Source organism: Argentina silus (genome assembly GCF_951799395.1).
Source record: "Argentina silus genome assembly, chromosome: X".
NCBI lineage: Eukaryota > Metazoa > Chordata > Actinopteri > Argentiniformes > Argentinidae > Argentina > Argentina silus.
This window is the reverse complement of record NC_139653.1, coordinates 13017436-13041418: the sequence shown is the minus strand read 5'-3', so window position 1 is coordinate 13041418 and position 23983 is coordinate 13017436. Positions and strand designations below refer to the sequence as shown.

At 40.7% G+C, this 23983-nt stretch overlaps 1 protein-coding gene across 1 annotated transcript in view; it reads left to right on the top strand.

Annotated features, from left to right (window-relative positions):
- prim2 (DNA primase subunit 2) overlaps positions 1-23983 on the top strand; it is a 74907-nt gene that overhangs the window by 4361 nt on the left and 46563 nt on the right. The window contains exons 3-7 of the mRNA XM_083695430.1: positions 1654-1766; positions 2471-2565; positions 2806-2926; positions 5564-5659; positions 5880-6017. Coding sequence (XP_083551556.1) covers positions 1654-1766; positions 2471-2565; positions 2806-2926; positions 5564-5659; positions 5880-6017 — 563 coding nt within the window. The remainder of the gene's footprint in view (positions 1-1653; positions 1767-2470; positions 2566-2805; positions 2927-5563; positions 5660-5879; positions 6018-23983) is intronic.

Below are 23983 nucleotides of genomic sequence, written 5' to 3'. Positions count from 1 at the left end.
GAAGGCTCACCAGCGTCTCTTCTTCCTGAGGAGACTAAAGAAGGTACATCTACCTCCTCAGATCCTGGTGAACTTCTACCGCTGCACCATCGAGAGTATCCTTACCTACTGTGTCACAGTATGGTATGGCAACTGCTCGGCATCGGACCGGAAGGCACTGCAGAGGGTGGTGAAAACTGCCCAACGCATCACCGGTTCCTCACTCCCCTCCATCGAGGCTGTCCAGGGCAAACGATGCCTGCGTAAGGCACGCAGCATCGTCAAGGACATCTCTCACCCCAACCATAGACTTTTCACCCCACTCCCCTCCGGGAGGCGCTACAGGTCTCTCCGCACCCGAACCAGTAGGTTCAGAGGCAGCTTCTTCCCTGCGGCTGTCACCCTGCTGAACTCGGACACTACACCTACCTGACAAACTACTACCCCCGCAACCCCCACCCCCCCCCCCGGACAATTGCACTATTGCACTATACTCCCCTCCCCTTCTCTTACTCATTACCACTGCTCTTCTGTACATACCTGTTCATACTGTTCATAATGCACATAATGCACATATCCTATATTTTCTTTAATACTACTGCACATACTGTACATACTTGTTTATACTGTTTATACGGCATTCCATATTTATATTTATTCGGCATCTACCTCATGTTACTGTTAATACATATATACTGCTAGACTGCATTACCCATACAGCTCATATGCTGCTACACTGCTCATACTGTAACTATTTATTCTACTATAATGCTACTGTTACTCACATACTGCTATACTGCACTGCTATATTATACTGCTTATATTATTCTATATTACACTGCACTACTACTGATCATATATTGCACTACCTGTAAATACTGTTCATTGCACTTTCTGCTATTTTGCACTTCTGGTTAGACGCTAACTGCATTTCGTTGTCTCTGTACTTGTACTCTGCACAATGACAATAAAGTTGAATCTAATCTAATCTAATCTAATCTAATCTAAATGGGCAGATTGATATCCCTGAAGTTTAACTGACTTGGTGTTACACTGTGACGATTAAGTGTTCCCTAATTTTTTTTTGTGCAGTGTATAAGGCCCCATGACACAAAACAACATAAACAATTTTGTTATAGGTTGTTTTCGTAATGATAATGTAGGACAATTATAATACCCTTATTGAGGTATTTATTAAGACATTATTCATCCTAATCAAGCGAAATATTTAATTAGTTTACTTTTCAGAAAGTATTGCTGACGGTAATCGGGACAGTCTCCTTCGAGAGGCTAGCAGGAAGGTGTCCCGATTAAGGCTTCAGTTTATTTGTATCCTTAGCATTTCGTCATTGATTGATATTTGCATCATGCAAACGTTCAACATAGTAACTACTATCTTCATTATTATTAGACACACCTTAAATGAGAGACCAAGAACAGTATGAAGTAATGTTCTATGAAACAGACGTCAAGTCGCTGCATACAGTAGCACCACAATTCCACTTGCTCCGTCTAGCACTTGAACTTGCGACCTCTGGCTTGGCGACACACGTGACCTTCTCAAATACCCGATGTAAACCAGCTCCGCTATCGAAAAGCTTGGTTACATCTACACTAATTCTAGTCATCCATTAATCCATATGGTTTTCATGTTATTGTTGTCTTGTATTCTAGTCTTGAAGACAGTTGAGAATTTGGGAGTGAGCTATGTGAAAACATCTGATCAATATACTAAGAAGCTGGATGGAGAGATTTCAAACCTGAACTTTCCCTACAAAACAGAGGCTGTAAGTACCACATTATTTTACCAATAAGATCTTGATATTAATAGATAAATGCAGGAATCAAATTGAGAAATGCAGAGTAAGAAAGAAAACAATTGTATTTATACTACTGTAATAATTACAGTGTAATAATGTATTCTAGTTATACTGTGAATACATAATGTAATGACACAACAGCAACAGTGTAAAATACAATAAATAAAAGTGTTACTGAAAAAAAAAAAATGCATTAGCGCAGCTAAATACAATATAATGTTAGAATTACTGGCTACTTGACAATATCGTAGCCATTGACCTTTAGGCAGCTGAGCTTTTAAGATATGCAGCTGAGCTTTTAAGATATACATCTGGCGCCCTCATGGCATAGTAGAGAAAAAGTTTTGCCCCAGACAAGTTTGTGTTTTGCTGGAGAATCAATCATGTATCAGCCTTGCTTTCCTGTCCTACTTGCCTTTATGGTGAAGACAGAGTTCACGAGGAGAGGCTATTCACTCATCATGATGTCCTCCTGTTTGAAAATGTTAATTGGAGTGTTCATTTCATGTTAGTTGTGTTGCTTTCACATCTTTCATTCAGTCAGCATGGCTTTTCAGTCTCATCTCATGAAACCTGAAAATACCAATGTGTCATTGTACTAGTGCCACAATGTTTTTCATTGGTTTTTGAGATGCTCTGATATTTTATTTTTTTATCATTTTACTGTTAAGGATGACAGGAAACCTCAGACTGGGCCCAGTGAATATGAGAAACGAAGAAAGGACCATATCTCCCACTTCATTCTTCGGCTTGCTTATTGCCAAACGTAAGTGAAGTCTTTACTTAGTCTTTTATGTTAACAGGCTTGTTCTCCAAATGAGCTTATACAATACTAAAACAAGATAAAATGACCAAATATCATCCTAAAGGAGAGCCTGAATTAGTAATTAGCTATTGTTAGATATGATCTAAATATTCTGGGCGGGTTTCCCGAACCATATTGGCATGTTTATTTTTTGTGTTTTAGTTTATGCACTTTACTGTTTGTTTCAATGTGATCTTGCAGAGAGGATCTCAGACGGTGGTTTATACAGCAGGAAATTGACCTTTTCCGTTATCGCTTCAATGACCTGCCTCCAAAATACAAAACTGAATTTCTTCATCGAAATAATCTTCACTATGATACGGTGAGCCCTTTTTTATTGTTGGTTTCTCACAGCTGTAATATGATCATGTAAATAGGCAATTTAGAAATATGTTACTTTAATCATACCATACTGTATATGGGATGATTTAAGATAAGTCTGAATGTACTATCAATTAAAGGCCCTGATATGAACTGTGCCCATACAAATGCATTTGGGCTGTCTTGGGGAAATTTTGTGGTGTTTCAGATTTTAGACAACAGATGGAGCTGTAGGACCACAATACTGCAGTTAACCTGTCTGAAAAAGTAGTAGGTAGGGTAGATTATCTGATGGCGTTTGCTACCGAATCTTGTCAAATTAATCCTTAAACTTGAATAATAGGACATGGTACATTTGATAAGAGATTCTTATGAATATAATATTTAAGCTTGAAATGGACAGATAAAGTCTGTAACTAAGTGGGCAGTTTGGTGTAAAAGGACCCATGAGAACCAAAATGTGAAATTCATCAGAGCATATGAAATTGGGTGTGAAATGAAAGCTAAGTCTATTTTTGGGAAATGAAGTGAGAAATCCCTTATTAAGCCATCTTCCATTGTAAGAATAGGGATAAGCAATGGCATTGACTTCTGGTCGAACTTATGGAAAAGCATCTAAGAAAACATCTACCAGAAAAAGTATTTAAAGGTGTTTAGAAAAAAATCAAACCTCATAAATGTGTAGACCCCGGTCAACTAATGTCAACACTTATAATTTGGTTTTAGGAAATGCTTTGGCTCCTGTAGGTTTAAGAATTATTGCCCAGTCTCCAGGTCATTCTGTTACCAAAAGAAATGTGTAAAATATGTTAAAATGTTATTTATCTCCATATACCTCCCAAATACTTGTAGTGTTTTTACTGATATAAAGGGTTCTTCCGCAGAGACAGCGAAAAACAGTGGGAAATCATACAGTAGTAGTTACAAACCACTGCATCAACATCCTCACCAAGCTCAAGCTCCAATAAATGGGGACTTCATTGTTGTTGAGTTCAGTGGGGAAAGCAAAGCCAGCAAATAAAACAAATATGTTGCGCAACTAACTTCCATTTAGAATGACGACATACATGTTGCAAACTTCTACAAAAAGGATTTATCATTTAATAGGGCACTGATACATATGGTGTGGTGTCCCTAAAACAGATTCTAAGGATCCTTCCCACACCAGTTGCAGACAATAAAGAACGGTTGCATTTTTGTAGAGGCTATCTCTGAGGCAAACTAGGGACAGATTGGGTGTTTCTGTTTGTGTCTACACATGACACAGGCCTACTTGTTTTTTTGCTGCCCAAAGTGTAGGCTATTTTCTTTTGTTATAATGAAGAAAAAGGCAGATTTATGTTTCTTCATATTTTCCAAAGCAGATTTTAGTTTCTTGCTTTGTGAGTTTTTATCACTTTAACCCTTTTTAATGATGTATATAATTTGATAAAAGAAGACATTATTAATTAACTTTAATGAGAGTCTATTGTATATTTCTACTTTTGTGTCCCTATTTTGGCTACATTATTATGTAAAGAATGACATAAAAAAAAAAAGATGCATTTCTGTAGGGGACCCATGCAGTCATTCTGTTAATGGATGGAAATCCACTTCACTTATTGTATCTCAACAACCAAAAGAGATATTTTCAACTCAAGGTATCATATGACCCCACTCTTTCTTTACACGTATTTGAATGTTAATTTGGAGCAGATTTGGAGAAATATGGTTACATAGAAAACCCAGGGAGATGTTACGGTTAAATTTTGCTATCAAGGGTTTTCATTTGGCATAGATGAGAAATCCAGTCCCAGCATCATTCTGTTGGAAGTGTAGTGTAAACCCCAATGCTTCAGTGTTGACCAAATCAGATTAACTCAAATGGCCATTTATAGTACACTTCATTTTCATTAATTTCTATTATGTGTCTTGGTAGAACATCATTTTAGAAATGCATTATGAGAAGTGAGAACAGAATTGACTCCTCACTATTGCTTTTGCAAACAACACACACATTTGAGTGACAGGTGTTAAAAGAGTTTGTCATGGCCTCAGGTAATGCATAGCTGGCAGCTCTCACCGTTATTCTCCCTCTGCCCTTGAGGTTGGCTGTGTTTACCCCTGTGTTTATCCATGCCCATAGGGTGTGAAAGGCTCTCATGCATTCTGAGCTTTTCATGACGGTTATGCCAGGTGTCCATCCACTCATTCACCCTGCCATCTCTTGAGGCCACAATCTTAAATGTTTTTATTATTATTATTATTATTATTTGGGGAATTACAACCCCCCCTCCCCCCAAAACTCACCTCCTTGTTACTGCACATCCAATATTTATTTGGTATTGTCAATTATTAGTAGAGAGAAAAAGTACTGATATATGAATAGGCTTTGTTATAGACAGCTCATGAGACACAATGACATTCATTGCATGCTTGACTCTTTGGCTGAGTGTCCAAGGTATATTGTTTGCCCCTGGGAGTTTTGCCTCTGTGACGGGATGATTATAAATGCGTAACTGTACAATGTCTACAGTACAGTATACCACCCCTGGGAATGCCATCATTTCTTGTGCTACTGTATACTATCAACTGTCAACATTTTTTTTGTTGGGGGGGGGTCATTGAATACCTATTATCTCTCCTAATGATTTACCAGATTAGTTTTGATGAAAAGAAAAACATGGCGGATAAACTTGTCCACTCAAGCTATGCTGTCAGTGGGATCACTGTTGAGGACCAAGACTTCTACAAAGTAAGTAATGTATTTCCCTCTTTTCATTGAGACTACAAAGTTGAAATCCCCACTCATATTAATATTGTGACCAATATTATGATATCGATTTTACCCTGTGAAAACACTGCAGTCAGTGAGAAGGGTTAGTTGTTTCCCCTTAGAATGACAACGTCATGTTGGGAGGGTAAATAATCTAGTTCAACCCTGTTGAGTAAATGACCTCATTCTTTTTTTAAAGGTCCCATTTCAAGACGCCCTGGATCTGGTTCGAACACGGAAGGTCTACCTCAAGGGGGGGTATGTCTACATCCCTCATCAGGACATTGTTACCATCGTTCTCAATGACTTCCGTACAAGACTATCCAAAGCACTTGCGGTAATGTGACCAATATTTTGATATCGATTTCAATCTACAGAGTAACATATCACTGTGCCAAATGCTAGGAAGAAAGAGGCTTTAGTTGTTTACATTACTTTGAAATGTGTAGAGGTTTGAACTCGGAGCGTGGCCACGCTTATCCGATTAGGAGAGACAACGTTGGGTTTGAATTATGAAATCCTGATTGCTCTCGAAGAAGGCACACTGTCGCGGATGTCCTTGTCCAAACGGCAGGTTCCAGTGAAGATGATCACAACAAGAGGAGCTTGTCTCAGTCTGATTGATTTAGAAATGGAATCAATCAGAGTACGAGACAGATACCGGGTTCCTGTCTAAGGTTCGGGATAAAGATAACTCGCAAGAGTAATTCTTTTAGATGGGTTCTGTGATGGTGGCCGTCTCGGTTATCACTCTGACATCCAAGAATGGTTGCTCAAACTCAAGTATGATTGTCACTTTTCTAACAGGAAAACCTTAGTAGGGGTTGATTCATTTCCCTATGACAGCCTTTGTCCAGTAGGCCTCAAAACATTTACACTTCATAGCTGATTGTAAACTCAATCAGTTATTTAATTATTTCATTAGAAATTGAACACGAGTCAACATAATTTTCTTTTACACTGCTCATATTCACAGTGGGCTATTCCTTCCCAGCAGGTGAAGGAGTACTGCCGCGATGATACTAGAATCAATAGAAACAAGTTTACAGTAAACATGTTGTCCCCCACCGATGATGTAGCGCCCCACCTTGTGTGAATTGGTGACAATTATTCAAACATCTGTGTGTTTTGTGGATTATTGAGAGATATGCTTGTTCAAAGTTTGGAATGTCACAGCACCCCCCTTGGGCAAATCAGTGTAGTTTTGTAAACGCTGGATCTCTATGGGAAGACTCATCATTCACCCATGTTTCGCTCTGACAAGAAACAATGAAAGGTACAATTCTTTGAAGGTCAAAGTCTGTTGGTGGACTGTCCAGTCAGTCATACATAAGGCAATCTTTATGTCTGCAGAGCATTGTAATTTTCCTGCACTGGGAGGGATTACATGCATGGATGTCTGATGGTTGGAAATACAAGTCTCCCTCTAATGGACCACAGAGCAGAGAGTGGGGGGAGTGATGAGAAGATGATGATGTGCGTGTGGAGGTGAGAGAGGTTGAGGTGGTTGTGTGAAAGATTGGAAGGCGGTGGGACTGGATTGCTTTTTCCGGGCCGTTGACGGGAGTAGGCAGGTAAGATGGTTTCTTGAGGCCTGCCTAAGAACAGATGACAACATACACTTGTGTAGGAGTTATAGGTCATTCCGTGCCAGCAACCCCCCCAGCCCATTCTAAGATTAAAATCCGACATAGACATTGGGGGAGCTCAGGGAGATTCACTGAGATGGTGTATAGCTAAGTACCACAAAGTACTATTGCTTGTGAAGGGCCAGAGATTGATATGCAGCCTTATTGTTTAACACATTTTGCCTACATTTGGAACTCGGATTGTACTAAATACAATGTCTAAATGGTCCTTTATTTTAAAAACGTTTCTATAAAAGGTGAAGAAATACACTTTTCTATGATTTTTATAGCATATTTTGCACCTGGTTTTGAAGAAGTACCTTTTTTCAGTTTAGGATCGTGATTGCTTGGCTGACAGAGATAGTTTGAAAGAGCAAAGTGCATGTTTCAATCCTCTCCCCACTATTATCATTCCATTGTCAGTGTCAGATTTGTATCCATTCCAATGTTCCGCACCATTGCACCGGGCTGACCATTGCCTACAAGTAGGGAGGGGCTGTTCCCTATGCTGCCTGGTAGGCGAGCACCAGGGTCTTGAATCTGATGCGAGCTGCTACCGGGAGCCAGTGAAGGGTGCAGAGGAGGGGAGTGACATGGGAGAATTTGGGGAGATTGAACACAAGACGTGCGGCAGCGTTCTGGATTATCTGCAGAGGCCTGATGGTGGAGGCGGGGAGACCGGCCAAGAGTGCGTTGCAGTAATCAAGGCGAGAGATCACAAGTGTTTGGACCAAAAGTTGTGCTGCTTCTCTCGTGAGGAATGGACGTATCCTGCTGATGTTGTAGATGAAGAATCTGCAGGAGTGTGCTGTTGCTGTGATGTTTGCCACACAGTGGTTGTCAAGGATCACACCAAGATTCTTGGCTGTATGGAAGGTCGTCACAGTAGCGTTCTCTACTGTGATGAAGAAGTCTTGGTGAGGGCAGGCATTCCCTGGGAGGAAAAGCAGCTCAGTCTTGTTAAGGTTCAGCTTGAGGTGGTCGGCTGACATCCAAGCAGAAATATCTGCAAGACACGCAGAGACATGTGTTGCCACCTGTGAGTCAGAAGGGGGGAAAGAGATAAAGAGTCAAGTGCATAGCTGTGGTAGGAGAAACCATGTGAGGAAAATACTGGGCCAAAACTTTGAGGGTTCAAGTGGAAAAAAATTCTAAATCTGCACAACATGTTGATACTTTATTTGTCTACAGTGCGTGTGAGATATGCTACTTTTTTTGTGTAATTCTGTTTTTTTCTGTACTACCCAAAGTTGAATACAGCTTGCAAATATAGGCCTAGCTACAGCTAGAAGTAACCTTGTTGTTGCCATGCGCCTTTCAGCTGTTTGTCCATGGTTTCCTGTAGCTGGATTATGTCAGCCATTTGCCACTGCAGTAAGCCATGAACCAGTGCACTGAAGGTCTTGGCTAGTCTGTACAACACCCACTTGTTTGTCATCCGGTTCATGCATGCACTAGCAACTCCCATTTTTGATTTGCGGTGGGACATGTTTCCTCTCTTCTGGGACCTCAATGAAATATCTCACTCCAACTGTTCTTGGTGTTATTAAAACCCAACAAGCCATTTCCATCCAAAAGTGACCATAAAAATCATATTATAAGGAGTGTCCCTCTTCTCATTTGATGTAGGGATTATTCATGCAGAGACGAGGCATGGCCATTATAGACTCCTCTCTGTTGTTGAGGGGAATGAGCTCTAGGCTGCCATTGTTTGTGAAGAAACAAAAGCTGCCAAATCCATTAACGGAGGTGCTGAGGCTTCATATGGTGCCCTTTACTGTAGTTTGTGGGGAAATGTCCTTGTTAATGTTGGAAAGCAATGATAAAAAATGTTTTTCCAGTTCAGATCTACCATAAAACACTCCTCTATTAGGCAGTGTAACAATATCTGATTTTAATTTTAATTGAGTGTAGGCTACATACTGTAAGGTAACACATTCTTATGACATGAGACTTTAAATGATAACATAAGCATAACTGTGATTAGATTTCCATGAAAGTGGATGTACTCGCTTCCATTATACATACAATATAGCCTGATATCAAATTATGGTGTAAATGGTAGGGTATGACACATTTCTACTGTAAGTATTGTGACTACCTTAGGTCTAGGTATCTTTAGGTTGTATTTACTAGACACTACATAACTGACTCCTCACCCCATAACTCCAGAGGGCAGTGTCAGCTCATGTCCCTTACTGTCAGGTGTGTGGCCTGTGCTTGCTCTCTAACATTTCTCAAGCAAGTCTCTTTGATGGTGTCTCTAGTTTGCCCTTGAGACAAACAAGAACATTTATGGACTAGCAATATGGGGCCCATGTCCCACACACACACACACACACATATATATACATATATATAATATATACTTTACCTCCGTCCATTTTTAATACAAGCCTATGTTTCCTGTGGGGAGATTTTGATCATCTGTGGTAATTGCAACTTTAGTCTCATGACCTATTAAATTCAGATTAGAAAACTCAGTTATAGTAAACAATGTGGAAGAGGATGTAATTGCTGCTATAACCAGAGGTATTAAAATGTAGGCATGATATGGGGAATAATTATACATCTGACAACTATGGGAACAGAAAGTGCTTCATATCCTGAAATTGTCCACCCAAAGCTTGATTGAGCATTTTAATTAGATTCTAGGAACAGTACTTAAAGTTTGCATCCAAAGTCAATCATCTGGCAAAATAGCGGGTAAGATTTTGCTCAATTAGCTTTTGCTGAAAGGTGCAATGGAATTGGCTCTGTTTATCACTTGGAATCCTGGTAGTTTGGCTTAAGACTGTTCCCTATATGTTAAAACGTCCTTTTTTCACTTATTCTTTTTAATGATTTTTAGATCAGTAGTGATTACGATGGAATTGTTAAAATGAATACAGTACCAGACCAGTTGTATTAGGCAAAAAATAAATCAGGCTTTGTTTGCCTCTTTCCACCATGGCAGCTACACTAGTGAAGTGTCTTTCGCATTATTGCCAAGAAGACTGTGACAGGTGAATGAAATTCATTTCTGGCAAACATTCCTACCTCTGTCACTCAAAGAAATCATTAGAATTATTTTCCAGTAAACTAGCGTCCAGGCTGTGTGGTGCAGACATTGCCAGCCAGAAATGTTTACTCTTACATTGCATCAAGGAACTGTGTGATGGCTGCATCGGGTCTAATCCATCTTGGCAAATGAAAACATATGCTGCCTGCACATTTTCCCTCCTATGGCATTCGGAATGTGGGGTGCTGGGAGAAAATGAAATGTGTCAATCTTCATATGGTGGATGCTGGCGTAAATCAAGCCTGGAACAAGACATTTATGAGACTCAAAATAGTTTCCATAGTGTAATGTTGAAATCAATTGCCAGGTTAAAAATCAGACCATACACTTGGGTTGAGTTTTTTCTCCTTCACTGTCCACCTTCTGAGCAGCCCTAGCAAATGCAGGTGTCAGAAATGCCAAGCAATGGCTCTCAAAAAAGGAGGTGCAATTTTTATCAAAAACACTGTTTAAGTCTATTACTTTTTTTTTTTTCTTCTCTCTCTTGAGTCATTCAACTCATCAACTATTTATTTTTTTATGTCTTTTTGAAGGTTCTGCTCAGCACTGTGATCGCAAGACTTTTTTCTGAACCCATTGGTATTTACTTGTTTTCTTCAGCCGTTTGGTTAGGGTGCAAGCTTAAGTGCTTTTCTCTGATGCCTGTGACCCTTTACTCTGCTGTGCAATGTGAAGAATTTCAATGAAGCTGCCCTGCTCCTCGCCAAGAGAAACGAATGGGAACATAACTTTGACGACACTTCTCTGCCTGATCGGACAGAAGGGCCTGTTTCCTTTTCAGACATGGTTGGAGGAACGCTGTGGCTTCTATTGCTTGTTTTTCCTACCCCCTGACAAGACAGTCTTTGAGTTCAATTGATTCACTTGCATGGCCACTGTTGGGTGCCAATTACTGTGTAAAAGCACTGTTTCATCATTGGTCTTTGGGTCATGTACTGTGCACATTTGCATAAAGAACATGTAGGTATTATATGACTGATAATACTCTGAGACAGTGGTTTGCCATTCAATTGTGTAATTCTCTATGGTCATCAAGTCACAATTGATAAGGCCATTCCCTAAGGGGTGTATTTTGATTTCCTTGCGCTCAGTGTCTTTTACCTACTGCTGGCTCCTCACTTTCCCAGATTTGGTATTCCCATTTTGAAAAGGTGCACGTGTATCTTGCCAATAGACGTTCCACCCTTTACGCACTTGAAAAATCCCCCCCTCTGCCTCAAAATCCCACCCTGCTGCCTCAAAATCCCAACCCTCTGGTCATCTATGAGTTAATTTCAAGATAATGGAGTTCTTATGTCCTATGGCTATAATACCTTTATTTTGAAGGCTGTTCTTCTGGATAGTAACATATAAAAACTGGAATATCATTATCATTTACCTTAAAATAACAACTAAATACCCTGTTATTTGCCATAGCCCACCTGCTTTGGAATGGTATTGAATGTGGAGAATAATGTGCGACATGAAACTTCTGTGAGGATTAATTGTGCTTGAAGGGGATTTATAAAGCAGTGCAACATGTTTGTGACCTCTATAATTTCAATAAACCATAGGATTGCATCGATTTAAAATAGATTATCTAAACCACAGGCACAGAAAGATGCATACGCTTGCAAAATAATGTTTCGTCCATAGTGCTATCAATGAATTATTCATGACTGCTGTCCAGTCTCCAGTGCTTATATTGCATTGCGAAATCAATGGGGGAAACATTGCCAAGTTAAGCCTTCAACTGTCTGTCAGAGTTGTCATGGAGGACTCAACTGTTTGCAAAGATTGAAACATTTGTACCCAAAAGTATCTTCATCAAACATAAATCGGCTGTGCCTCTATGACCGCAACACAGCAGTTCCAATATCCACGATAGCACACCATCCCTCTCATAGGTTATTGCGAAGAGGAGGGCATGCTAATAAGAATGTATTTGTGCTGTCGTGCATTTTCCTGTATTACAGTACATAGGCCTACAGTAATATGACAATACAGCTTTGAACTGTATGTATTCTGTTATTCTTGGATCGGATTCCCTCCCTTCAGAGTGGCCATTCTTTCTAATTGATAAGCAATAATGACAATACATTTGAAATGATATACATTTAGGCTATTTGATAGGGTCAGTTACTATCAAGGTCGGCTAAATGACCGCTAACAAGTGAAACGTCAACCACAGCTTGCATGGCAATTTTCTATTTCAATGCTGCTACAAATATATTTTTTAATCAACAAATGGCCATGACATGAGCAATGTTACATTACTTGATTGGCCTACTGTTGAATCAATCCATGAGTCATCCATAAAATACTGAGAGCAAAAGATTTTGAACAATTTCAAACCCTGCCAACAGAGGTAATTATAGGGAAATGAAGGCGTTACAGCAGCCCACATCAACAAAATAAACTGACAATAGAATAATAGAATAAAATAGACATCTGAAACATTATATACAGTAAGAACAGTCCAGTATGAGTTAACATCCCCTAGCCTGACTGATCACCCCAATCAAGCCAGCTGGAGGAGGAGTTGTACAGTCTTATTGCGGCAGGCAGAAAAGATCTCCTATTGCAACGTGGTTGTAATAATCTTTTGCTAAAGGAGCTTATCTGCTCTGCCACAGTGTCATGTAGGGGATGGGAGGGATTGTCCATGATGGCCAGGAGTTTGGTCCTCATCCTCCTCCAAGTTTTTTGTCCAGGTGCACCCCCAGGTACTTGTAGCTCTGGACCACCTCCACGTCCTCTCCCTGGATGGAAACAGGGAACAGGGGGACCCTAGTCTTCCTAAAGTCCACCACCATCTCCTTTGTCTTGCTTATGTTGAGTAGCAGGTGGTTCTACTCACACCACTCAACACTGTCCACTAGTCCTCTGTACTCAGTCTCCAGGCCTCCACTGACACATCCCACAATAGCAATTTCTGGTTCGGTAGCTGAGCAGGGTAGGAGAAGGAGGACGGAGTAAAGAGTCATTGGTGGAGCTGGGGGGAGGGAGACAAAGAGCCCCCCCGAGTCAAACCTGTTGAAGACCTGGTTTCAACTCTTTGGTCCTGTCCAGATCTCCAGCCACTTGCGGGTCGTTAGCCTGCGAGTAGCTGGATGTAGCCTGTGATCTTCCTCACGCTGCTCCACACCTCTCTTGTGTTGTTGTCCTGCAGGCTGTCCTCCATCTTCTGCTTGTAGGTGTCCCAGCTCTCCTTCAGCTTCTCCTTGAGCTTCCTCTGCACCCGCTAAAGTTCTTCCTTGTCATCAGACCTGAAGGCTCTCTTCTTTTTGTTGAGGAGGGCCTTTAGGTCACTTGTAATCCAAGGCTTGTTGTTGGGAAAACACAGCACCCTCCTAGTAGGTACAGCGTTCTCCACACAGAAGTTAATGTAGTCCAAGATGCAATGTAAAAGACCATCAGTTTCCTCCCCATGTGACTCTCAGAACTTCCCAGTACGTTGTCTCAAAACAGTCCTGCAGAGCCTCATTAGCCTCCTTTGTCCATCTCCTCACAGTCCTAGTGGTCACAGAGTGCTGCTGGACTAGAGGCTCATACATGGGCTTGAGGTGGACTAGGTTATGGTCCGATCTGCCCGGGGGGGAGTGCTGTAGAGATGTAAGCGTCCTCTACATTAGCATATAACAGGTCCAGTGTTTTGTTGTCCCTAGTGGGGTACTTCACAAACTGGGAGAACGTTGCCAGTGTTTTTGTCAGGGTGACATGGTTAAAATCCCCGGAGATTGCAATGACTGTTGCGGACTTGATGCAGCATTCATGAATTTATTCATGGGCTGCCTCTTTTGCAGCAATATTTACATAATAACAAAACATGTAAAAAATACAACACAGTTCAATACAAAAATCTATATAAAACCACAATACTGGAAGAAAATCTTTCACCAAGGACATCCTCAATTAACACCCTAAATTGCCCAAGTGGCACCAGAACATCCAACAGATTTTTTAATTTTTTTAATTTTTTTAAATTGTTCCAGCAGTTAAAAGCGGATTTACCCAATTTGGTTGAGACCTGGACGACCTCAAGAAGTTAACCAATTCTGAGAACGGTTAGGTAATTTGTCCTTGAATTTTTATAATGAGTTTAGGTAAGCTGGGAGTTTATGCAGTAAGGCTTTATACACAAAAAGGGAGTATGAAGAGATTTTTATGAAGTTCAGCCGACCTAACCATCACCTGTGATAAAGCGAAGGGCTTTATGGTAGATGGCATCCAAAGGTTTAAGAGTAGTGGCTGCTGCATTTTGGTAGATGATATCACCATAATCAAGTACTGGCATGAAAGTTGATTATTGTTCAGGGAAAGGCACAATCTATTCCTATAAAAGAAGCCCACCTTAAATTTGAGCTTTTTAACAAGCTCCTCTGTATGTTTTCTGAACGTCAAGTCTTTGTCAAACCAAATGCCCGGGTATTATAAGCAGGGACACGCTCAATGTGGGCACCACCCAAAGCACATATGTATAAATCAGATAAATATTTCTGTGGTTTGGTAAATAACATACATTTTGTCTTTCCAGCATTAAGCACCAACCTCAGCCCAACAAATGCTCTCTGCAGGACAGTGAATGCAGACTGTATCTTAGAAAGAGCCTGGTGGGGGCAGTAGCATGTACAACACTGTCATCAGCATATAGATGCATGTAACAATTATTTACAGATAATTCAATATTGTTGATGTAAATGGTAAAATGAACTGGACCAAGATTTGATCCTTGTGGAACACTCTTCGTTATGTCCAGAAAACCTGATTTTAGACCATGGGTTAAGACACACTGTTCTGTCCATTTAAATACATTTCAAACCATCTACATGAAGCCTGATCCAGACCTATTTCAGACGACCTCTGAATGAGTAGGTAATGGTCAACCATATTGAATGTCTTGGAGAGATCTATAAATAGTGCAGCACATTGTTTTTTTGTGATCTAGGCAATTTAACACATCATTTAAGACAAGTGTAGCCATTGAGACTGTGCTATGACCAGGTCTAAAGCCAGATTGGTGCACATTTAGAATAGAATGCGAAGATAAAAAGGTTCTTAGCTGGGAGTTGACCAGAGACTAGTACTTTGGAAAGGCTTGGAGCTTGGATATTGGGCAGTAGTTAGGTCGGAGGGGTCACCACATTTATTGAGAGGGAGTACATGGGCTGCCTTCCAAACCTTGGAGATAGCACCTGAGATAAGAGTCAGATTAAACATATGTTTCAATGACTCTGCAATCAGGGGGGCCAAAATCTGCAATAGGACTGGATCAAGCAGATCAGCCCCAATGGATTTTTTAACATCAATTTTAAACAGCGCATCTAGTTCATCACAAGTAGAAAATGGTTGAAATGACAACAAAGATTCACTACTAGTTGACTGATCTCTCATCGAGCCGGCTGGGAGATTTTCTAGCTTTGGCCCAGGCCTGGTTTCTCAACAAAAGGAGATCTGAGAGTTCGGTGGAATACCAAGGATTAGATTGTTTCTAAATTCTAAGGTGTTTAAAGGGGGCATGTTTGTCTGCCACAGAGATGGAAATATAGATGAGAAATGTTCTAGAGCCAAATCGGTGTCAGGTATGCAGCTGATGAGGGAAAGATTTGACCAATGATTAGATTAGATTAGATTCAACTTTATTGTCATTGTGCAGAGTACAAGTACAGAGACAACGAAATGCAGTTAGCGTCTAACCAGAAGTGCAAAATAGCAGAAATTGCAATGAAGATCATGTAAAAAAAACCTTGCTCGCTAAAATGTTTAAAACTTCTTTTTGTAATGAAGTGTGGAGCAGAATGTTTTATCCTTTCATCTCTAATATCGGACAGTGATCACTGATGTCATTTGAAAAAACACCACTGGATATACACTCACTGAGGACTTTATTAGGAACACCTGTACACCTTCTCATGGTGGAGGTGGTGTAATGGTGTGGGGAATGTTTTCTTGGCACACGTTGGGCCTGTTAATACCAATTGCTTGAATGCCACAGCCTATTTGAGTATTGTTGCTGACCATGTGCATCCCTCCATCGCCACAATTTACCCATCTTTTAATGGCTACTTCCAGCATGATAATGCACCATGTCACAAAGCAAAAGTCGTCTGGTTTCATGAACATGACAATGAGTTCAGTGGCCGTCCCAGTCACTGGATCTGAATCCAATAGAATCCTTTGGGATGTGGTAGAACGGGAGATTCACAGCTTGAAAGTGCACCTGAAAAATCTGCAGGAATTGCGTGTCATCATGGACCAGAATCTCAAAGGAATGTTTCCAACATCTTTTGGAATCAATGCCACAAAGAATTGAGGCTGTTTTGAGAGAAAAGGGAGACCCTACCCACTATTAGTATAGTGTTCCAAATAAAGTGCTCATTGAGTGTATATTTATAAGGCCTATTTGTTAGAATGATGTATAGCATGGTGGATTTATCTGAATACTTCAAGTTAGGCCGTGTTGGTTGTGAGATTAACTGTGATAGTTATTGGACAGGTGTTTGATTTTATCTGTGGTTGGAGACAACCAGTCTAGATTAAAATCACCTATTTTTACTACTTCAGAATGTAAATAGGAGGATAGAAGTGCAGCAAGGGTACTATGATGAGCAGATGATCCTATCACAGACAGCTTAGAGTTATTTCCAAAACACACACTTAGGACTAAACATTCATATTGATGTAGTACTGTGGAGGACATCAGAACAGATGCAGTAAAACCGTTTTTGACAAAAAATAGCCACCCATCCACCTCTCCCTTCTCTGTCCTAAATATGGTATAGTCATTTAAGGACACATCATTGTCAGGCACTGACAAATTTAGCCATGATTCAGAGATCACAAAAATGTCTGGGTTTGCCTGTTGAGCCCATGTGTTGATGAAGTCCATTTTATTTATTAGGCTTCTGGCATTTAAATGTAGTTGTCCAAGCATATTTCTCATTTTAAAATCATCTGGTGTTTTTAGGGTGGGTAATTCCCCTGAGGCGTAGGTCAATTTGCTAGCCTGTACTGAAACATGTTTTTTTGGCAGTGAATGGGGGAAATGGATTGGGGTTACCTTAACAGGGCTAGGACTAGTGTCCCCTCACCACCAACTCAACACCTTCTCCATATTGTTAGCTCCTCTTCTGTTTGGGTGTACTCGGTCATGTTTAAAAAATGCTGGTCTCTCCAGAAACAGGTCAAAATTGTTTCAGCCACCGATGCAGCTGCCGTAGCCTGCTGAACCTCATATCACCTGAGTCTAGCGGGGGTAGTGGACCAGAGATGACTGACTGTAGTCCTGATTCCTTCAGGGTTGTAAGCTACATAAAGTCAGTTTTTAGTTTCTCCGAACAGTCTAGTTTGATGTCGTTTGACCCAACATGAACCACAGCAGTTTTTGCCTTCTGGTTACATTCTAGGAATGAGGAAAGCATCTGGTTTATGTCCTGGAGACATGCTCCCGGGTAGCAGAAAGTTTTGCTCTCTGCGATCACAACATCCCGCACCATAGAGCTGCCAATTACGATCCTAGAAGGGTCAGGCAGGGTTAGGGTTAGTTATTACTTAGGGGAGGGTGGGTAGGGAGAGGGATGCTGGCGAGACTGGTGTGGCCGGCCGCTCACTGGAGGCCTTTGGGCAGATGTGGGTGATTTGGGAGGTGGGGCAGTGTGTGATGGAACAGCTGTCAGCTGGATGGGAGGAGGGGTAGCCACTTCCGGGAGGACAGTGCAGCTGGGAGGCTGTGCAGAGTCCTGGGGAGGCTTGGTGGCAACAGTAGGAGTTGAGGATGCTGCTGGGGCCAGGACCGCCATTGTCCGGGTGGGAGAGGAATCCAAGGGGTTGTCACGGGCTGATGGAGCTGGAGTATCATGGTCTAGAAGACCAAAGCAGTTTGACAGCTCCACCAGGCCATCCTCAATGGGGGGAAAACCTGGGGAGCAATACTTTTGGCCGCCTGCCTGGTTTTCTTCTTGTTACCTGCGACCACTGGTTTGGGGACCGGTCTAGTCATGGGAAGGCACCTGGGCTAAAGAGCTCCCCTACAGCAAGGGCTGAGCTGTAGGATGCTGTCTCAGCTGGTCCCGGAGAACAATGATACAATCGTCTCTCACTTTCACCTCCTCCATGAGGTGGAGGATGTCTGCCTGTAGTTCGATGAGCCAGTTACATCCTTCACACACAAAAGGTTCCTCTGACTAAACAGGAGTCTCCCTTCATAGATATTAAAAACATTTGACACATTTTAAAGTAACCATGTCCTCTGAGTTACAATTTGTGAGCAAGAGGGACCGCTCTTCTGCAGAAGCCTCCTCAAAGTCCACTGAAGGAGAATTAAAAAGAGGCATGTTCCAGTATTAAGATGTGCAGATATCCAGTACAGTAATATCCAGAAGTAAAGAGTAAAAAATAGAAATGTCCATGTAGGAACAGAAAGACCACCAAGTATCACACCATTCATAAAAACCACTACGGACCATGTACGCAGCAAACCAGACCCCGACCACGGACTTAAAACCAGCCAGCACTAGGACCCACAGTCAGAAAACACTTCCACAACACAATTCTCGCCAGCAGAACAAACAGCAATGAGAGAGTGGAGACTTACTCAATGTGATTTAACCTCCAGGGCCCATCAGACAGCAACGCAGTGAAGGCTGAATTACCAGTAAAGTCCAGGGAGAAAAGTATTTTAGAGAGAAGGAGTTGTTGAGCAGGCCGGCAGACAAAGGAGGAAGCAGGCGAGCGCTTCACCGGGCCGTACAAGGGTTTCACACAACAGAGAGATTCCAGCGAGAGGCAGGGAGCTGCAAGACAGCAGCCGGAAAGCCTGATATTCTATCATAGTGTAAAACTATGATAGAATATCAGTTGCCCTCTGTAGTGCATGGCATCAGCTTGAGGAAAAGTTCCTCACATGGCCCTAGTTGTTTCATCATGTGAAAGAGCTTAGGAACTGGTTGTGTGGATTAGGAAAAGGCATGAGGCAATATCTCAGTTTGATGAGGTACTTGTGTATATTCTTTAGTAAACCCCTTCACATAAAAGCTGTAGGATATCTTTGATGGATTTGGCTTTGGTTCCCACTTGTTTGCCTGTAGAACACACATTTCAAGACATTTGGCATGAAGATGATGTATGTCTATTCCTGAAGTGGTTATTTATCTGAGGAAAATGGAGAAGCCAGATTATATGTCGGATCCAAGACATCACATAGTCATTGCCCAGTGTCTATGAAAGGCATCTCATTGTTGTCTCATTGTCTTTCTGTCTCTAATATGCTCAGTCATACTCAATTTCTCCCTCAGATTACCCTCTTTATGAATCTTTTCTATTGCTCTTACTATTTCACCCACCCACCTCCCGCAAGCATCCTCTTTGAACTGGCCTGTTTAAAATGATTTAATTTTCTGATTTATCTTGCATGGCTCCCGGGCAAGGTGACCTTCAGCTGCACCACAGTGGGAAGAGTTTTTAGTTTAACGGGCATCCTGTGGAGACATGAGCCATGGATATAAAGTATCACTGAGAGTCCATTATCACTGCCATCCATAGGGCCTAAACGTTTATGCCAGTCTTAAATATTTAGCCAAGCTATGTTTTTTGGAGTTGCTGAAAGTCAAACGTGTCATTCCAAGATTCATGTTTATTTTTATACACTAGGATAACCAGCAGTCGGCAACACATCAGTCATTTGATACTGTTTTTTTGTTTTCTTTTGGCCAGAAATCTCATGTGAGATGTTCTAAGAAAGGTTAGGTATATAATAAGGTTGGAAAGATGGAAGCTAGATAGATAGTCTGTTAGAAAGTTATATTTATAGATAGATAAGTTACACCGTCGAAGTCTTCCTTGGCCTACCAGCCAGTTTGCGATTGCTGAGCTCACCAGTGCTTTTTTCATCTTTTTACTGATGTTCCAAACTGTTGATTTTGGCAATGTTTCTGATAGTTTCTTTTATATTTTTCAACCTAATAATGGCTTCCTTGACTTTCATTGAAACCTCTTTGGTCCTCATATTGACAGACATCAAAAACCCCTCTAATGCCAATTGTCCCATTACTTTTGGTCCTAAAGTACAGCCCTGAAATAGTATATGTATATGTTTACAAAGTGTCATATATAAATGGTGAAACCAATACGTACACAAATACTATCAAATAAAAGCTGATGATCTCTACTTTAACCTCCATAGTAAATGGTCTAGATCTCTACTTTAACCTCCATAGTAAATGGTCTAAGAAGAAAATATGCTTCACTGTCCAATTACTTATGCAGGGCACTGTTGATAGATTGATGGATGGATAGATGGGATGTGCCTGTGGTAGTTACTGTATCTAAGTTGGCAAGTGCTATTTAACACTCATGCAGATTAAAAGCTCTATGTAACCTTTCAGAATTGCTGCTAGAGAAGTCACTGTTGATTCATAGTTTCTGTATTAAGGGTGGTGGTTAGGATATCTAAACTGTTAAAGGCTTAACAACGACAGCCCTCCATGTCTTTTATAAGTCACAGAACCCACCAATTGATTGTCAGCATCAAGGCTGTCACTTTCAGCCTGATTCTATTTCCTGATGTATGTTGAGTGAAGTAGATGACCTCCTTGAGGACCACTAGTAACAACAGGAGCTGATTTATTTGGCTTACTCGCTTGGCAAGCCTCACCAGGGATGTAACGCTCTGGCCGCATCCAAGCATCTATCAAACTGCCTCCTTCCTCTGTCTCTCTTCCCTCATTGTAATGCAGAACAACAAGCACTTTGTTCAAAATAATTTGCTTGTGCTGTAGTAAGATGCATGCCTTGGGGCATGGTCGTGAAAATGGTCCATTCTGTTGTCTGAATGAGTTGCCTGAATGTTTACTTTGGAAGAGCTGTCATCAATTTGGATAATAAACTTCCACAGAGTGTGTGATGGCATTGATGGGTGCTGATCGTTCACATGATATGGTAGGGTTTTTTTCTTGCCATTTGTAATGATGGGAAATAATGCAATGTAATAATGGAATTTTGGAGACTGATTCTCACATTCCCGGCTAAAATTAAAAAAAATAACGGCTACTGTGCACTGAAATGCATTCTCTCTCACCTCACCTTGATAAGGGGAAAGTCACCCAAATACATTTTTCAGAATTCTAATTATTTGTCACATTGGTTGTTGTAGAGAGTACAGGGTGGTGTGGCTGTTTAAATATTAAAGGCCTAATCTCCTGCTCTAGTGAGAATCTTCACAGGGAGAGCCCAGGCCCAACAAGCAGGCTCTGGTGTGGAGACACTGTCATGGCATCCCATTACTCTTCTCCCCTCTTTAAGACAAATTGCTTATTGAACTTTCAACGGTGTCCCATTTTTTACTGTACATTAACTGCATTGTATGTGTGAAAGTACTTGTTGCCAATGCATAGCTTGTGTGCTTGTGCGCATATTGTCCTAGTTAAATGTATTGCCTTGCATCCAATTTTCTGTTGGCATGATTCTCAATGTAATTGATGTGCAATTGACAAACTAGACTGGAGGAATGAGATTAATTTTTTAAAGAGATTCTAAGATGAAATGGAATTGTTGATGTCTAGATTATAAAGATGACTTGCAAGTGTAACCTTGGTAGAACTAGACCTTGGCAGTAGATGTAATAACCATCCCAAACGTGGTCATATATTGTAGTAGCTAACCTAAACCATAGTAGAATGTCACAGTATGATGTATACTGTATGGAACTTAGTCCCAAACTCTGTAGGCACCATGAAAGAAACTGTATGTTAACCCAGCCCGGTAAATGGGGGTACTGTCTGTACTATAGGCTTTATGGTTAGCTAGCCACTCTGTGTTGAATTGTGCTGTTGTTTGACTGGCTGCATTGATTCCCTCGCTGCATAGCCACACATAAGGACACCGGTGATGATAGACAAAGGGGTTACTATTTATTGCAAACCTGGACGCAGTAATAAATTCAAACATTAAATGATCTCATAACAGTATTACATACATCAGCATGTAACCGTATAGCCTAGTTCAGTAGCTGGTACAATCAACACAGTAGCTGGTACAGTAGCTCTATGAAGCTCTTGAGCAAGCAACCTAACCTCATAGTGTGCGATCAATATAAACATTCTAAACAAACAAGATCCATGTCATGCCAATTAGAATATGTAGACAAGCACTCAACATGCAACCAAATACTTATTAGAAATTCCTCTCAGAAAATGGTAAAATGCTTATGGTGCTTATTCAGTCAGCACTGACCTGGGGGATACACGCCTGGACTAACTTGACCCCCAAGTGGCGGGACCATTACCCTAACGGTTAGGCCTAACCCAACAACTTGACACCAGAAAATATTATTATTATTCCAAACAAGGATCCAAGGTGCTCACAATTACAAATATTTCATTACAACCATGTGAATGATCTAAAAATATGAAAAGGCATAAACAAATCATATTTAAATATGAAATGACACTCAAAATGAATAGACTTAATGTAACCGTGCATTCACATTACATAAGCAGGTATATGTAAGCTCATTTAGTGAGGTTTGGTGTTTGGAATTGAATTTGATACTGTGCAAAATTTCAGTTTTAGAATTCTGAAAAAAGAGAGGAGGGAATGTATGACACAATCATTCATAGATGGTAATCTTGTCTTCAGAACTTGAAACAAAAGAAGAAGGAGCTGTGATAAGGAAAACTGTGGGTTAAACATATATTGTAATTTTGTGTCAACTGGATGAAATGGGACTGCTCTAATGTATTGTCATGTAATGATGTTGACAATGCATGTTGAATTGGAGGGACATTTTTTTTTTTTTTGCTTAGAGGGACATTTTTTATCTGTGCTTGAAGAAGTTTCACCCATAAAAGAGGTCAGAATTAAACACAGGAGTGCAAAATGTGAGTTTTTGGACCAAATTAGACAGAGAGATTGCTAACTGACTAAATTAATAAAATCCTACAGGCAGGCTATGACATGTTTATTGTAGAATTCAAGCCAGCTAGAAGATACAGAAAGCAAAGTCACAGTATTATACTGATGCTGTCAGTGAGAATGCTCATCAGCCTACATAACTTTAGAAAGTCCAAAAAGATCTGGGCTCAACAAGCAGGTGTAACTCAAAATCCTGCAATATTGTACATTATAATAATAATAATAATAATAATAATAATAATGTCATGTGCTTTGATAAACTGAAAATTGCAACAAAAAAATAATAAATACAACCATAGCTTCTCTTGTCTCGAAACTATCTACTGGTTCAGGGCAATATGGACTACCATTCCTGAACACATTTTATCACTGTAAAAATGTTGTAAATGATGTCCTGCTGTCCTCACTGTAGGCATACAAAGCCACTGGCCTGGATCATATCCCAGCCAGGTTCTTGAAGGATTGTGCAGGTATCGTCTACAAATGTATTACCAACCTTGTTGTCCCCCTCAACAAAAAGAGTAGTAGATCAGAGGTGGGGAACTACAGGCCTGTTTCAACTACAATATCCAAGGTGTTGAAAGGCTTGTTTTTGACCAAGTTGAGGAGCACCTTATCCAGGATAGTCTACTGTATGAATATCAGTTTGGTTTCCAGGCAGCATTCTCCACAGATGCTTACATTACTCATCTCTGATCACATCAAACTGGAGAGTGAGGGGGGGAA